Source organism: Galleria mellonella, unplaced genomic scaffold, assembly GCF_026898425.1.
Source record: "Galleria mellonella isolate WM207_F2 unplaced genomic scaffold, CSIRO_AGI_GalMel_v1 utg38, whole genome shotgun sequence".
In the NCBI taxonomy this organism is placed as follows: Eukaryota; Metazoa; Arthropoda; class Insecta; order Lepidoptera; family Pyralidae; genus Galleria; species Galleria mellonella.
This window is the reverse complement of record NW_026442090.1, coordinates 9,183,517-9,201,092: the sequence shown is the minus strand read 5'-3', so window position 1 is coordinate 9,201,092 and position 17,576 is coordinate 9,183,517. Positions and strand designations below refer to the sequence as shown.

Here is a 17,576-nt window from a genome sequence, read left to right as displayed (position 1 = left end):
CGTTATTGGAATTTACACATTTTTTGGACATAATTGTTATATATATATAACAATTATGTACTGTAACTTGTCAATGCAAACTTTTACAAACTGATCCCAATTTTATATGATTATTATTTATTGTTTCATGAGTGCAGTATAAAATTGTCATTGACATTAGATTGGATTGATACTGATATTAGATTCAAGAGTAGGCCTGCAGATCCATTTTTTAAATTCGATTTGCTAGTTATTTTCTGATTCCATATAAATATGTATATATTATTTAAAAAGACACAAGTCTGCGCGTTTACCGCAAAAAAGACGCCGTTTGTCGTATCTCCTCACTTTCAGGGCACTTCCCTTGATAAAAAGTCGAGTCTAGGAATTCTGGGCGTTGATATATCTTGCAACGTCCAGTTTTGCGGTCATCTGGAGGAGAAGGCTAAGATAGCTTCCAAAAAGTTAGGAGTGCTCAATAGGGTGAGACGATATTTCATTGAAATTATATAAAGCCCAAGTCAGGCCGCATATGGAATACTCTCACCTGTGGGCAGGAGCGCCACAGTACCAACTCCTTCCGTTAACCGCATTCAAAGTCGGGCGGCTCGAATTATCGATAGTCAACGCCTTACTGTCCGGCTTGACCCATTGAAACTGCGCAGAGATGTTGCATCTCTGTGCATCTTCTACCGAATTTATCATGGGGAGTGTTCTGAGGAATTGTTCGGATTGATACCTGCTGCTGATTTTCACCATTAAAGTTTCATCCCAATCATCTGGACGAGTGGCGGTCTTCCACCGTGCGTTTTTCATTTCTTCCACGCACAACCATTCTTTGGAATAACTTCCAGCAGCAGTATTTATTATATTAAAAATGCCGCTGGTGTTGTGGGTGATCAAATACATGTATTGATTAAAATGAAAGCTACTTTCAATTATTTTGATAAGGAAGACATATTTGAAATCAATTCTTATTCAATTAATTAATGAAAATAAAAGAATTAGTTAAATTTAATAATATTATGCACCGTTTACCTTATTCTTTCAAATATATTAGTAAGAATTTTGTATTGTTTTAAATTTTAAATTTAAACTTATAAAGTATATTTCTCCCGCATATTTAATATTTATTATGTATACATATTGATAACCCGATTTGTGCACCCATAAAATAAAAAGTTTACCTGTTTTTAGAGAAGCATTTTGTATGGAGACGCTCTTTCATATATAATCTAAGGTTCTAGCGTATGAGGATGATTTCCTTGTTGATAACTAATATGATAACAGAAGAATAAGTGATACGGCATAAGCATTTTCTCAAACGATTCATTAAAATAGACTCCATTATACAAATGGTAGAATACACAAAGGGAGACAGACTTGTCTAGAATTAGGAGCTCAATGCCGTTTGTGAATTTCGGATCGTGGACAATTCTCTTAGCGCACTGATGTAACATAATATTATTTAAAAATATAAATATGTCATAACATAATACCATTATAAATATAACATAAATATAATGGGACTTGTATTTTCATTTAAAACGAAGGTATATTTACCAAAAAATATAATGTTTGCTGTTGCCATATTTCAAATCATATCAGTAATATGTCTGTGACTTTTATGAATGCTAGCATATATCATTTTAATTTATCATATAGGAGTATTTTAGTATTTAAAAAAATCATTGTTTTCCTAAATCTCTGATTAATAACTGCATCTTGTGGGTCAATACAATCAAACACTTAGATCTTATCTAGACGTGCGTTAAATATCAGATATATCTAACATGTCCTGAAACAAAAATGACGAACTAATCCCTTGTTGCGTATCTTTGTAAAGGAATTTATTATTTAATGGTCTAGATTATCCTTTACAGTACACCCCGTAAACTTCATCTTCCATACACTACAAACTATTTCCGTTCACAAGGACGCAATATTGACTGGATATTCTTTGAACATTTTAACACAGCGGACGTGGGACTGTTTCCGTTTGCTAAGACGAGAAACCCGGACATTTTAGGCATTTTTACGTGTACACGGGAAATAATATTATGACAGTTTCAGTCGATATACGAATACATAGATGTGTCCTTTAGTCTATTGCTCTCCTTGTCAAGCGTGAGCTGATCAGGTTTATGTACAGTTAATTTGCCGGCTTGACTTACACAGGTGCATATGTTGCTAAATCGTAAAGAGATACGAGATATTACAATAGATAAAATATTATTCAGCATATTTTAATCACGGTATGGAGACTATTATATCTAATTCGCTAAGCATTGTATTTCCGCTGTCTTCTATGCAGCAATAATTTGTCTTACGATTATAAATATCCATACATTACTCAACGACGTAAAGTTTTAATTAGAGATGTTATATTTCTTTATGAAAGGACGCGGTAGGGCAGGTTTAATTAAACCCATGCGTAACTTCTAAATAACAGCATCTATAGATTATGTTACCGTGAATTTATGGTATAAATTGTGCGGCCGTCGAGCTATCTTCGAAATCTTTGATGAACGTAATTTATTTTTCTATTCAAGAGGTTGATAATAATTTCTTTCGGAAAAACAATTTAATAGAGGTTTTGGTGAAATTTTGTTAAAGAAAGGGATACGTTGTTTTTTTAAATATACACTAATGGAAAAAATTAAAGTATAAAAAAAAATATTCACATTTATAGGTGATTTTCAATAGACTGTAACTTATAGAGAAAAATCTAGCTGTAAGTGTCTAGATTTTGGGTGTAAATTTGAAAAATTTTTCATTTCAGTTTTTTTCAGGCAAATTTGAAAAAAACCACAGACAAAAAAGTTTATAATTTTTTTTTTGGGTTTTAATCGTCTACGGTTTTTAAAAAAATTTTTCTTTGACATAATCACTATATGAAGTAGATAACATGTTTCTTCAGCTTCAAATTTCTTTTTTTAAATCCGCTATACGATCATTTTTCGCGGAGATATAAGACTTTGAATGAAAAAGGATCATTTTGTCTTTATATTAACAATATCCCTGCAACTAATGATCGCACAGAAAGTTGTAGGTGGGTTCTGGAAACTTGAATAAATTTCATATAAGGATGAGTCATTGTTTAAAAAAAAAAAATTTCTTGACATGTTTTTGAAAATGCAACAAAAATAGGGCTTTTGATGAATGATTTTTTGCAAAGTAAAGCGCTAAATCGAAAATCTTGAGGAAACTCCTAATGTTAAGTGTGCTTTTTACAGTTTAATATAGCCACAAAAAGCCCACAAAGTTTCAATTTAATCTATTTAGCCGTTTCTTTGTTTTTCTCGATAAAATTTTTTAAAAAATTAAAGGTTCACTATGTTCGTACCAAAAAGCTCATAATATTCAAAAAATGAAAAGAAAATCTCTGCTTTTTGCACATTTTTATTGCAAACAGCATTGCATTTTATATTCATGTTTCTAATACTCACTTGTAGCTTAGGCATATTGTAATTGAAATAGGGGGACATTACTTTACATTACTAATTATTTTATTTATTTCTAAACATGCTGATTTATTATAAAGACAATTCGAAAAAAAACACATTTTTCACTAATATAATAAAATTATAAATAGACGATGTCTGTGCATGGGAGATATTTAAGAAAAAATTATACGAGGGGTCTTATTAAAACCAATAGAAACGAAAAATATATTTTTTAGAAATTTTGTCTATTTATAAATAAAAATTATTCATTGGGATCGTCGGTCGCAACCAAGTAAATTCGTTTTTCTTCGTTTACTCTCTTTTAAAGATATATTATTATCTACGCTGTTATGCCCGTATTGTTATTATTATGAATAATTAAATCAGTTACAAATAATTTAATTTAAAAATGGATTTATTATTATTTAGATATTATTTTTATTATCTGTTGAATTTTTCATTCTATTTCTTATTATATTATGTTATCAAATCCCTCTCAGCATTTTTGTCCCTAATCGCCACGTTATCAATATCAAAGTGAACGAAATCGTCGATTTGTCCCTGAATATAAATCGATAAAATTGGAAATTACCCGCGGACCGGCTCGGAAATTCTATCCAATAAAATTTTCTTCCGTGAGCCATTCATAAATTCTCAATAATTGAATCGAACGTCAGGTTCACCCTCTTGGTTGCAATATTATAAGCCTATGATTTTAGTTCATTTAGATTTATGAGCGGACTTGGTCCTTTGGATAACGAACCCTTTTTGTTAATTACGGGCCGCAGTCAGCTTGATTTTCAAACTTAATGGATTAGGTGCTTGTCACTACGACGAGCGGCGACATGTTATGCACATTATGTTGAGTGAAATTTATAATTGACGTTTTCATGGCGAGCCTCCCGTGACAGTTAATGTTACTTAAATCTAATTATATGTGTTGTAATTCCGTTTAACTTAGTTTCAAAGTAAATTAAATTTGCACGTGAACGTTGGATTTAAGTGGATTATTTAGGTATAATATTTATGATAAACTATAATAGTTTTATGAATTTAACGTTTTCGAAGAGATTTTATTTATATTTTTATTTATATACAGTAAACTTATGGAAGAATTTGTTTTTTTTGTACCAATTAGATTGTAAAAAAAAACAACTGAAGGTCTGGTGAAAAATGGCAATCGCATACAGACATGAATAGCACCAAGGACAATATATGATATATTTTATTAGAAATGAGTTTAGATTTTGCTAAATGAGACTTTGTTTCTGCTTTCTGTAATTTTTCCATTATCCTACCCTTCAAATTAAAAACAGATAATATACAAGCACAACTGATTGGCTTCAAAATCAGAAGTGGTTTTTTTCTTAGACAACTTTTCTACAAACTTTCTCTGATGATTAGTTGAATCTCTTGTTTAAAGTTTTGCCTAGTATCTCAAGGATCATTTCATTAATAATTATAATAATATCTAGATCTTTACTACAGGAGAAATATTAAAAAAAAAATAGGATATATTTACCTTACTATCATTGCTGTGTAGTAACAATTTGAAGCCGGATAACAAATCTGATCGTGCATTTACATCAGCCAGTGCAAGCTCAGCGGCGGGCTTGCAAGCTTGTCCTCCTTGCCAGCCACCTTCGCCCTCCATAGGGAAGATTCCTCCAATGTGTAAATCGTTGTCCCTTCTACCCTCACTATATCGGCTAAACCCGCTCAACCACAGTAGCAGCAGCGCCCGCGCCCGCCTGCTCCCACTCCCTCGTCGACCGCACCATCGCACTCGCCCCACAGACACAAGCACAACCCACTTGGCAACAACGAATAATTGCACTAATGTTTTCACTAATAATGATTTAACATCACAGTACACTGTTCTAGTTCGAAAACTAAATACATTACTCACAGCAGCTTTTAATTTGACTAGCGGACGCTTTGAAAAATTTAAGTTCGCGCGCACTCGCGGGAGATAGCTGTTGGCATTTTGATATAAATATGATATCACCCGTAGAGATTGTAGACATAGCCTAATAAGCGTGAAATTTTCTATAAAATATGGCATCAGGGGTGGATTGTGGGGCGCGTCGCACAGGGCGGGCCCCGCCGCCGCGGGTCCCGGACGACCCCCGGCGTGTTGCAGGGTCATCGCTCGCGGCGGGGACAGGCTGTCATTGGTCACCTCTCTCATTTTCCATCATCATTCCTGTAACAATAAATTGTATTTTAGTATTATAGTTATGAAACTTTTGTTTTATTTATACAATCAGAAAAATAAGTATATTCCATATATAATTTTTTTTTATGCTTAATCAAATTTTTCCATGAATGATTATCATGCTCTGATCATTTCATTAGCAATAATATTTTAACTACACATATAAGGTAAAAGAGATAAAACATTATGGATTTTCATCATATTGAAATTGATATGTTAAATTCATAATGAGATTGTATACTATGTTATAATATTATTACCTATTATTAAAATAATTACCGCTTTAAAAATAATTCAATTTAAAGACATTATGGGCGATACACTATACTGTGGTATGTCCATGGTATTGTTTACGTCTATCGGCAACGGCTACCACTTTCAATCAGGTGGGCCGTCAGTTTGTTCACCATTCTAAGATAGTATAAAAACTAAACTTTTCTCAAACATGCTTGAAAATGTGAGCATTATTTTGACAATCTTCTTCGAGATAAATCAAAATTGCCGTACTGGCAGATACATGCGGGCAGCGGCCGGCAAAAATTGTATGAAAATCCATATCTGTCGTGTTTTGCGGCCAGATAAATTACTATGTAAACTCATATCTGTCCTGTAATTTAAAAATGGAATGTCCTTTTACTTCGAAACATGGCTACCAAGTAGGTAACTATTAAATGGTTTTTTTTAATTTTGGAACTGCCTTGCAAATTGAAAGCTTTTTATTGAAAAAAAAAAACAAAGGAACATTATGGCGCGTGAAAAATTATTATTGTTCATTATTCGTCATTCTTTGTGTTTTTGATTTCCGCGCATTGTTTGATTACACAAGCTTTCCTATTAATGAGTCTGAAGTTAGAATACGCATCGATATAATTTTTCAATTGTTATTAAAATGATCTCACTTATCTCAATTATCTTCCGGAGCTCCCAGATAATATCTGAGAGCTCCGGAAGATAATACGAATATATGCCGACGCAGAGTGAACTAGGTATTATTCAAGATGGAGTTATACTAAACGAGCGAATGAACTAATAGCTTCCTTTCACTGCTTGGCTGAAGCATTTGTGAATAATTTTCTATGATGATCTAACAATGCTTACTAATATGGATTAATAAAATCATAAAAAAAACATCCCTTCGAATACGAACACGTTCACTTGATGTGGAGTTACTACCGCCAATGATTTATTAATATTTACTAATATTATTATTTATATATATTTTTATTTATTATTATTATTCAATTGAAAATTTTGTGAATATACACTTATGATCAAGACTTTTGAATAGTCCCAAACTTAGTCGAGAATTTTCGATAAAAATTAGAGTAAGTAAGTTTATCGTTATTTTAGTACTAACCTATACGATATTATGCTCTAGATTAATATTTTATATTCTTTGCTCTTTTTGTGTAACTCCATCTACAGATGAGAATAATAGTTAGATTCTCATAACCTGAAAACTGCTCATTCATATCAGATTGAATGACTGAAATAAGAGTTTAGCTGTCAGATGTAAAATACCGGATTATTGGCTTGGAAAATGCTCTAGCTAGTAAAACAAGAAGTCAATGATTCGTAGCTTATTTCCATTGTAATGGTGGTAATCAATCTCAAAAATAATCACTGTGACATTAAATGAAATTTTGATTAATGTGAGATAAATGTATATAAATAAAATCATTTGCCAGATATATATCAGAGCATCACTTTAGGACGGCTTCACGTACCTACTTAGTTAATTCTTTATTGTTGTATTTGTAACTAGTTTTTAACCGTGACTTTATTCGCGTGACCAAAATATGTTTATTCATCAGCATAAAAATTAACTTATATACTTCTCCATATCATACGAGTATAGTATGTGTATATCAAATTTCATAGCGATTGGTGAAGCTATTAAAGCGTCAAGTGATATCAAATAAATTCATTTTAAAATTTATAATATTAGTAAAAATTATCAAGAGAAGGTTTGTACGAAAGAAAAATTTTTAATAGTCGAACAGAAAAGTGATAAATTTGGACTAACAAACAGAAGATTTGGTCTCACTTTCTTCATTAATAAACCCATGCGTATCACCATCCATCAGCAGCGGTATATATGATTTTTTTTATAAAATTATAAAAAAAGTAAATACCTGCGCTATTGGCATACGCTGACTGATTATCATATTAGGCGAAATATTTAAATTACGTGTTGATACTCCAGAGAAGTAATAGATAACGACTAAGCAAGGGTTGAAGGTATCTCACTTTAGTACATATTCTAATGTGTAGACAAATCGGCCCAGCCTATAACATCCGGATATTTAAGAACATTATATTTCATATTGGTGTTACTTTTAATTTTCAGTTGAATTGCGTCAAGTTTCGTATCGATGTTATGTTTGCAATTTCAATGTAGATGACATGCAGTGTTCATTCTATTCCATGCTAGTATCGAGGAGATATTACAAGTACTAGACGAGACTTCGAGACACAATTGATATCTATTAATCGGCATTCATTTGCCTTCGGGTCAGTCTATATTAGTAGTATCTATTAATGATAGTGAGTTTAGCTTTTGCATAGTAAAATAATCTTTTATATACTTATAGAAAACAGAAACATCCTACTGTCCGCTCTGTTTAACAATTTAACTTTGTTATACGGGAAAGTGGTGTTCTGTTTTTTTTAATTAATTTTAAAAGGAAGAAGCCTTTCAATTTATGTAATATCTTCAGAACTGATTTCTATAAAATACTTTAATTAAATAAGAGTTTCAAGTTTCTTTTTCCATATTTTTCAATTTTGTTAAAATTCAATTGCTATTTAGTGAAACAACTTTTTAACTATTCATATTATTATATGACTACATTATTATGTATGAGATGATTGATAGTTTTCTAACAAGGATAGGGATTGACTGTTGACTGCTACTTTGAGCGCTAAATCAAATATAATTTTTAAGTATCCGTGTTTATCGTCTTCTGTCTTGACATTCTCCGAAAATAAGAAAATTATATCCCATTTTATATCGAATATGTTATTTATATCCAATATTTCATATTCGATCGATACAATAAACATTTTATTATTGTTAAATGTCAGAATTTCAATTATTATAGCAATTATACTATACCACCACATATTATTCCGAAGCATTATTTTAGGCAACTGTTATGTACTGATAACTGCTTGTTCTAAATAGGGTTGGAGACAAAACAACGTGTTACAAAGTTCAACTAGGGTCAAAAGACCCTTGTAGAAGCCTTCAGGCCGTAAAATTTCATTAGGTGTTCAACATTATATCCCTATAGAATAATATAATATTGTTAAATGTAACAAGAAAAAAAAATACAACAATATTTCGAGTTTTATCTCTTTTATTATTATATAGTTATTAGCATTTATTGTTGTTTTTAAGTGTTCAATATCAGTGATGATTGCATTATATAAATTAAATTTAACTGACTTATTATACCTGTGCCTATACATTATAATCTGTACATTTAATTCGGTAACAGACTGTACTTAATTACCAAGGACATAAATAAATTACAAATGATCATTCACGCGCTCAGATAAATGTTTCAATTAATAATAAAAATTATAGGAACATTTATGAATGCAAGCAAATCAATTGGGCTTTTAGAGGCTTTTCCAGATGGAACGGTTATGACAGATGAACCCGAAATTAATTATACCTCAATATTTAAAATGGTTTTTTATTGAATCCATATTTAAAAGAATGTGTATTTGAATGTATTCCATGTATACCTGAAATCTAATTTATTTGGACTTAACTATATAAATATTACTTAAAAAAAAAGAGCAAGGGAATAGTAAATACCTAACAAAAAGTGGTAAACCTATTGAATAGTGTCAATACACTGTAGGTATCCTTCAAGCAATTTCCGAGGACCACGGTATTGTTTCAACTTCACTTAAATTTCATTGTCATATCCCATCCTTTAAACTAAAATACAGCCTTTTAGCAGCAGCAGCAGCAGCAAGCAGAGCTATTTAGCAAAAGAAACACGCGTGGGATGGAAATTAATGCGGACGATTTTTACACAAAGTCTCTTATGGTATTCAATCGAAAATAAAACCCAATGTAAACTTTACTATTTTATTATAATATAATGTAGAGAAATACAGGTTATATATTTATACTAAGTGAAGTGACAACTATTACAACATAAGGTAATCAATCAGCGCTGGTATCCATTACGAGGGTGATACGTTGAGTTTATAATTTAGATATTTACCAGGCAGTCATGACACTCATCTGTACTCATATGATTTATTGTTTCCCGCTGTTAGAGCGGTTGGAGTGAGACAATATGCCCTTACATTTTATATTTATAGCACTTCCAATTAAATATACAGGTGATGTTCAATTCTATAGGAACACTTATGAATCTATCATGGAACTATTATAATTTAAAGTTTCAAACTCGAATTGCGTGAAACTCGAATCAACAGTAGACGAAGAGAGATCATATATTCGTTATAAAACCTGCCATAAAGTGCTCGGGTAATCTAATTTTTAGCCTTTTGATTTTTTTTTATTATTTTAACATTAAGAGCTGGTTTCCTCCTTCTTCTGGTTAATAAAATAAAAAATCATTCTTCGTAGAACACAAAATATCCTCAACAGATACAATCGAGTTAATACTCGTATTAAATCTAATAGACGTCAAATAGACGATACCGTAAATATATTCATATTTTAATTACAATTTTGTATAGTTGACTGTCTTTTAGATTGTATTTCGATTAGATTCCGATTAGATTGTATCAAAAGTCACCATGAAGGTCTTGTTCTTCTTACGAGTTAGAGATGCGTGATGAACGGACAGAGAAATATCGTGATGGCAATATTAGGCAAAGCACACAACCCTAAAAAAAGTCTCGTTTTTTATTCTGATCATACCTAGTTCAAGAAAATATTTCTTTATATCTAGGACCGTATACTTGATATTTTATTGGCAAATCAATTTGTTCGCTTCACAATCATTTTTCAAATATTTTCGGGTTTGTTCCTTTCAGGGCAATATTTCAATTCAGACCAAAGGGTTTCAATTTTCTTACATAACGGGTAAGTAGGACAATAACAGAATTTGTATGTGATATGTATGTGTATCGGTATTTTGTTAATATACATATAGATATTTACACAAGTTTCGCCAAATAGCCATATTTTTTACTATTTTGTGTATTTCTATTACAGACCATACATATGAGTTATGAAGATTTATCAACATGTAATGTGAATAAAATATTTAAAAAGATACTTAAAATAAAAAATAAATACCCGAGGGAGACTTTGTACAAAAGTCGTTTGCTTAGGCACTTCTGTCCCATTCATGTTTCTACCGTAAAGCAGTTGTGTTTGCATGGCTGTGTTTCGGTTTAATATGGTGGGATATGGCAGTAAATTTACACGGTTCAGAGGAATAACACATGAGTTCTCAGGAATAGTAACGCAAGGGGGATATCATGAGCGAAACAGTATACTTTGTTATGCCCATGGTACTGCTCATGTCTATAAGCGACAGTAATCACTTTTCATTAGGTGGGCCATCAGCTTATTTGCCATTGCAAATTGCATAAAAAAAAGTTACAATTACTATTTGCAACACCGGAGTAAGGCACTCATTGTTTTGATTAAAACATTACACGCCTATGATTCCATTTTTAAACTTATTATGATGCTTCATATCCATTAATATCATTTTCATCTGCTTCTATTTTACTTATACATTTGTCAATACTAATTTCTGGGGGGAAAGGGTTTGTTAGTAATGAAGACTGAGAATCACATCGGTAGCATTATACCCAACCAGGTCGACCTTCTCGCGGTTCTCTCCGGGATGGGCTAACTGCCCTGTTTTCATTCTCATCTATCACCCTTCACTGGTGCTCCGCCAGCGTATCCCGTTAGCGCAGGCGGGGTCACCATACCATTTTCACACACCAAAAAAAAAATACAAATTTCTAGATATTACTACATGAGTACTTACTCTATTTATATTTTAATGTATGTAAATTGTTATAATAGACAAACAGTCTTTTTAATATTGTGTGACTTAAACTGAATATTTTCTGTGTGCGGAATTTAAATGAATGTGAGTGAGTTTCAGTGATGTCGGTAACACTGAGGTTTCTGAATTATTGATTATAAAATAACCTATTATTTATATGTTATTATGGTATAGTAGTATTTTGAATCTAATTGTTAAGCTGATATGACATATTATGTATGTCATTATCATTATTTTGTAAAATTTTAATTTTTTTAGTGCATATTTAATATTTTTTGCCAACTTTTTATGTTTAACTTATTTTTTAACAAAAAATATCTTTAATTGTGACATAACTAATATAAGATCAAAATGAGCTTAAAATCTATCCATTTAAAAATTATCAAAATCGAATTGGAATTAGGGAAGATAATCGCACAATATGTAAATAGAGGAACCTGTGCTCTTCATTAAAGTAATCCATACATAATCGTTGCAAATAACGCGTAATTTCTTACATGAAAAATTTACATAGAATAGAAAAGAGTGCGATAATTTAAAATGTCCTTCTTTTTTCATGCGGTTAAAATGGAACTGAATGCAATTGAAAAGTAAATTTGTGGTCTTCCGGAAACATTTTCTAGTTGCTAAGAGTTTCTTGAGTATACCTACGTATATTTTGTGGAAGGCGAACGAGAGTTCCATTCTATTCCATTATTGTTATTTCAAAAGTTAAGACTCAATTTACAAGATTACTAGTTGCGATCTCGACTTTGTATGTACAATATATAACTTTATGTACTATATATACTACATATAACTTTCCATTATAAACTTAATTAAAATATTTAGATTAGAATATGCAATTTATGATTTTCAGTCTTGCGACGAAAAGTTCATTTTTTACGCCATCTATTGGCAATTAGAATCAATATTAATTTGCAATAGCTTTTAAAGAAAACAGCGATTTTTCTTATTGGCTATTCTTTATATATTATTTAGAGAATATACTGTCTACTGATAAAGATAATACTACAAAGATATAATACTTAAATATATTTTTACACTATCAAAAAATCTAATTAATAAAGTAGGTCATAAAATTGAAATAATATAATATTCCCTATGAGAAATTCTCTTCTCTCAAACAAAAGCTAACACAAATTGCAAATAAAAAATATTTCATTAAGAACAACTTAATTATCATTTTTCCAGTCTCAGAAATTACTTACAATGGATCTTAATTAATATTTTCGCATCGCGAGAATCATTAGCTAGGTAATCCATTAACTTTGAAAGATAAGGCAATAAAAAGTCACATCGGACTTAAAGACCATTCACTTAACGCCCTCAGAATGGATCGGAGCAGACTAATGCAATCAGACCCTGATATTGCCGCAATTTCAACGGAAATCGCACAATAGAGTCAGGGGTATTCTCGGATCTACTGTCCATAACGATTTTCTATTTATTTTTAGTGTTTCATAAGAAAGTGTGGTACGAGTATATTTTGCTCTGCTAAAAAATACATCGACTTTATAGACATTACAAATAATTTAACTTAAAACGGGGAATTTTGTATTCACAAAAAGATATCGTTCAGCTATAAGTAGTTTTACTCCGAAAAGAAAAAAAAACATCTCCAATTACTACAAAATTAATAAGAAGTAATCTAAATCGATTGCAAAAATAATAATGTTGCTTCAAATATGACATCATCACTGTATAATATATAAGTACAAAAATACAGAGGAATTGACACCTACACCTATACCTACACTAGTTTTCGAGCGTTTCCTAAAAAATATGCTTATCTTAAATGTCCTTCTTAGCCATCTATATGCCATATAAATGTTAAATTAAGCTATTTATTTAGGGTACAGCAGATTGGTATGTACCCAGCTAACAAGCAGACGGTGTAGAAATAAAATATTAAAAAGAAAAAAGGAAAGCTTAGTCTGTTTTGAGGTTGGGTGGTAGAATTTGTTTTTGTTGGGGTTGCGGTTATTTATTCGTCTGAATTCACATTATACAGCTGAGTTGTTAAGGTAGAATGTATGTATGTGAATGCACAGCTGTATGAGAATTGTTAAGTCGAGTGTCCACATCGTGGGGCTGAGTGGAAACATAGTCCACAGGTTTACATTACATTAATCTTTATACCGAGGAAAAATGTTTTCAATAGACTCCAAAAAGGACGACGTTCTCAATTCGAAATATATTTTTTAATATTTTATTTATGTGATATCGTGCAATATATTCTCCAATTTTGTATCGCTAATTATGTTATACCGATATTCAAAAGGACGATGTTCTCGATCCGTTTGTACATTTTCCGTGGTTTTATTACAATGATTGTCACCAATTTTAAATCGACTCTTTTCACAGTCCGAAGAGTTTACTTCTGTGTTGTTCTTATTTCAGTTTTGTTACTCTTATAGTATTTTTTTTTATCATATCAGCCCTTATTGTCCACTGCTGAATATTGACCTTCCCTATAAGGGGATTTTGCCAGTAGTTGCTACGTTTGGCAGGCGGGTTGATAACCGCAGTTAGGCTTGGACGTTGCCGCCCATCCCTCTATCATTAATTCCCTTAGTGGCCTCTTATGACACCCTTGAAAAAGGAAGGGGAGGTCCATTCTATACCGAGACTACATGGTAAATATTTTTGATTGTATTTAAGCTTTGTGGTGTAAAAAACTATATACTACACATTTGGTTGTAGACATAGAATTCAGCATTCTTCATTAAAAAAATTTATTCTAATATGTCTACGAAACATGTCGTCGTTTTTCAGTGCATTTATAATTTTTAAATTTGCTGTTTTTTTTTTGTGAATCCATTCTTATTTTATTAATAACGAAGTCAGTTTTTTATGGTATCAAATCTTAAATTAACCAAAGATATTCAAGATTTGTTAATTTTTGAAGCTGTACAAGTTTGCCATTCAGTATAAATATTCAGCATTAAATATAAGAATTGCAAACAAAGCGGATGTAGTGAATATCGAACTTTGAAATTGATGAATTCTAGGTTTTAATGAAAAAATGTAAGCGTGCGCCAGCATACTTGAACGTACTATGAGTTCCATATTCATTACTAAAAGTCAAATTTAAAATGGAAAAGATAAGTATTATTTCCGTTTTGGAACTTTAGAATTATTTGATAATGCATAATATTGTTGGAAACACTAAATTTTATATTATAATATGGCAACTCTAAAATTGCCTTCGCTCCCTTTCGTTACAACAATCGTCCAATGTGCAAGTCTTTGTGTAAAAATATAATTAAAATAAATATATTGTGAAATTAAAAGGCGGTTTTGCAATACAAAGTACAAATTTCAACAAATATATATTATTGAATAAATGTATCTTTTTCGCAAGTTGCATGATGCAATTATATTATTTTTAAGAGTTATGTTGATTTTAATGATGTTTATTTTTACATATATATACATGTTTGACAGGAATTAATTGTTATTTTACTAGCTTTTATTTTACCACCAATTTGTTATCGTGATACCTATTCAGTTATCCATTACAAATATTACATGCATACTAAATTTCATGCTGATTAGTTAAGCCGGTAAAGCACCACGAGGTAACAAATAAACTCGCTTTCGTATTTATAATATATAGCTACAAAGAAAAATATAGACAAATTGAGAAACACCTGCTTTCGAATGTTTAAAAAATACGCGCATTTTCAATCTCCTTCTTAGCCATCTATATGTCATAAATTTTTTTTATACAAAGAGGTCTGTCTGATAGTAAACGTTTACTGTAGCCAGTGGACGCTTGCAATACTAGCGTTGTCACGTGCGTGATGCCGACCCTAAAGAAACCTTAATACACCCTTTTACAACCTCATACTTCAATCTCTAGGGGAAATCTCGATAGATAGCTCATTCCATAGTTTGAGAGTTATACAATATAGTCTATTTATATAATTCTACGTTATATGTGCCTATATTAACTGGTAATAGCACAAATATAAAGATTTATTCTTATGATAATAATTATTATAATTGACCAGGTACCATTATTCGATATATGACCTAGATCGCGTATTACCTAACTAGATCAATAAATGATTGAACTGTAAACCAATTTTAGCATTGCTACTCTTAGATAATTGAAATATGAAATCACAGAGCGTGCTTCGTGTTGCGAGCCAAAATTTAGACTAGCTACCACGTGCCCTCATATTGAAACGACGCCAATGGTCAATTTTCCGTAACAAGATACGTTACTGTCGACTTACCCGATAGAACATTATATATTACGGTTTCTGACCTTTAGTACAAATATTATTTTTTTAGTTGATTTCACCAGGAATCAGAAAGTCTCAGAGCGATCCAAGACTTTATGTCATATTCAAAAGATTAATCTTACGAAAATTGATCTCGATCCTTTCGTCTGCATGCCCATTGTTGAACATAAGGTGTTACCAGTAGTTGCCACGCTTGGCATGCGGATTGGCAACCGCAGTTAGGCTTTGGAGATGTTTCAAGAGGGATGTTGCTATCCGTCTCTCGCCCCCCTCGTTAGTCGACACCCATAAGAAAGGAAGGGGTGGCCTATTCTATGCCGGGACCACACGGTAGAATTTTCTTCTTTTAGAAAAGGAAATATGTATATAGGATGATAATTTTGTAAAAAGAGGAAAACAATGATAGAAAGAATGACACATATACCGTACACATATACAAAAGTAAACAGATTGAAATTGACCTATCCCATAAATACATATATCGATCACAATTTCTTAATTTTATTCTATATCTGGATCAATCTATCTTTAAACAATCAATCTAGAAATCAAAGATAGAGATCCAAAAGATCGAATTTCAATTAATCTGAAACGAATTCGGAAACGCTCTTACATATCCATTAAATTTAATTTCTGCGTAGGTTATATCTTAATGGTCGATCTCCATCGTCGCAATAACAGCAATAGCCTCGCTGGGCAACCCTCGTAAAAAGAGCGGGTGATGTAGCCAATGACATAATCGTTAATAACGTCAGATTTGTTGTGCGGTGGCAGATAAGCGGTACATCCGGGCTTACTTCGAACACACTCCGACATGAGCGCACAAAAGTTATTTCACTGTCTTGAGGAACGGGAGAATCGCTCGTGCGACTTCAGAAATTGAGAACCATTTTTCGAGAATGGTATTGTTTGTTAGAGGGTATTATACGATATGTTATGACTTATTTGAAAATGAAATGAAATATCGGAAGGTGAGAAATGTACAGGATTAGGTTAGATGAGATAATAATAATGCTACAAGAACTTTGGTGAAATTATTAAGTGCATATAATATATAGAATAGAATAGAATAGAATAGAATTTTATTGCTAACTGTGTACATAACATAAGCCTCTCTCTTGTGAGGGTTTGCCAGTAGTTGCCATGTTTGGCAGATGGATTGGCAACCGTAGTTAGGCTTTGGAAATATTCTAAGAGGGGCGCTGGTGCCCATCCCTCGCTCTCCTATGCGGCCTATTCTGTACCGGGACAACCCGGCAACAGTTGATATGATGAGATGATATGATTGAGTTTACAAGCATGCCACTGTAGTCCTGTAGTGCATTCCGCGTGAGAGGTACCATAAAAATCATTATATAATATTAATTATTATATATACGAGTATATGTTTGGATTATGGATTTGTACTCGACACACCATGCATAACTTTATGGAGAGGTTATATATCTCGTTACACTGGTTAAAGTCTTAAGATTATAACATAGATAATATAATACTGTATACTGTAGATAGTATTTTGGAAATAGCGTAGTTTCCAGAACGTTGCCCAATCAAGTTGAACTGTTGGCGACTGACCTCTAGAATAAATTTGAGACAGATTGATAAGTTCTCTCAAGCAAACATAGTACTCTCGAACACACAGTTACTGTGT

General features: G+C 31.8%; 1 protein-coding gene across 4 annotated transcripts in view; it reads right to left on the bottom strand.

Moving 5' to 3' along the window:
* Nucleotides 1-17,576, bottom strand: part of LOC113522961 (gamma-aminobutyric acid type B receptor subunit 1) — a 212,579-nt gene that overhangs the window by 57,696 nt on the left and 137,307 nt on the right. For all 4 annotated transcript variants that reach the window (XM_052897779.1, XM_052897777.1, XM_052897778.1 and 1 more), the window contains one exon: nucleotides 4,948-5,631. In XM_052897779.1, coding sequence (XP_052753739.1) covers nucleotides 4,948-5,616 — 669 coding nt within the window. In that variant the 5' untranslated portion in view covers nucleotides 5,617-5,631. The remainder of the gene's footprint in view (nucleotides 1-4,947; nucleotides 5,632-17,576) is intronic.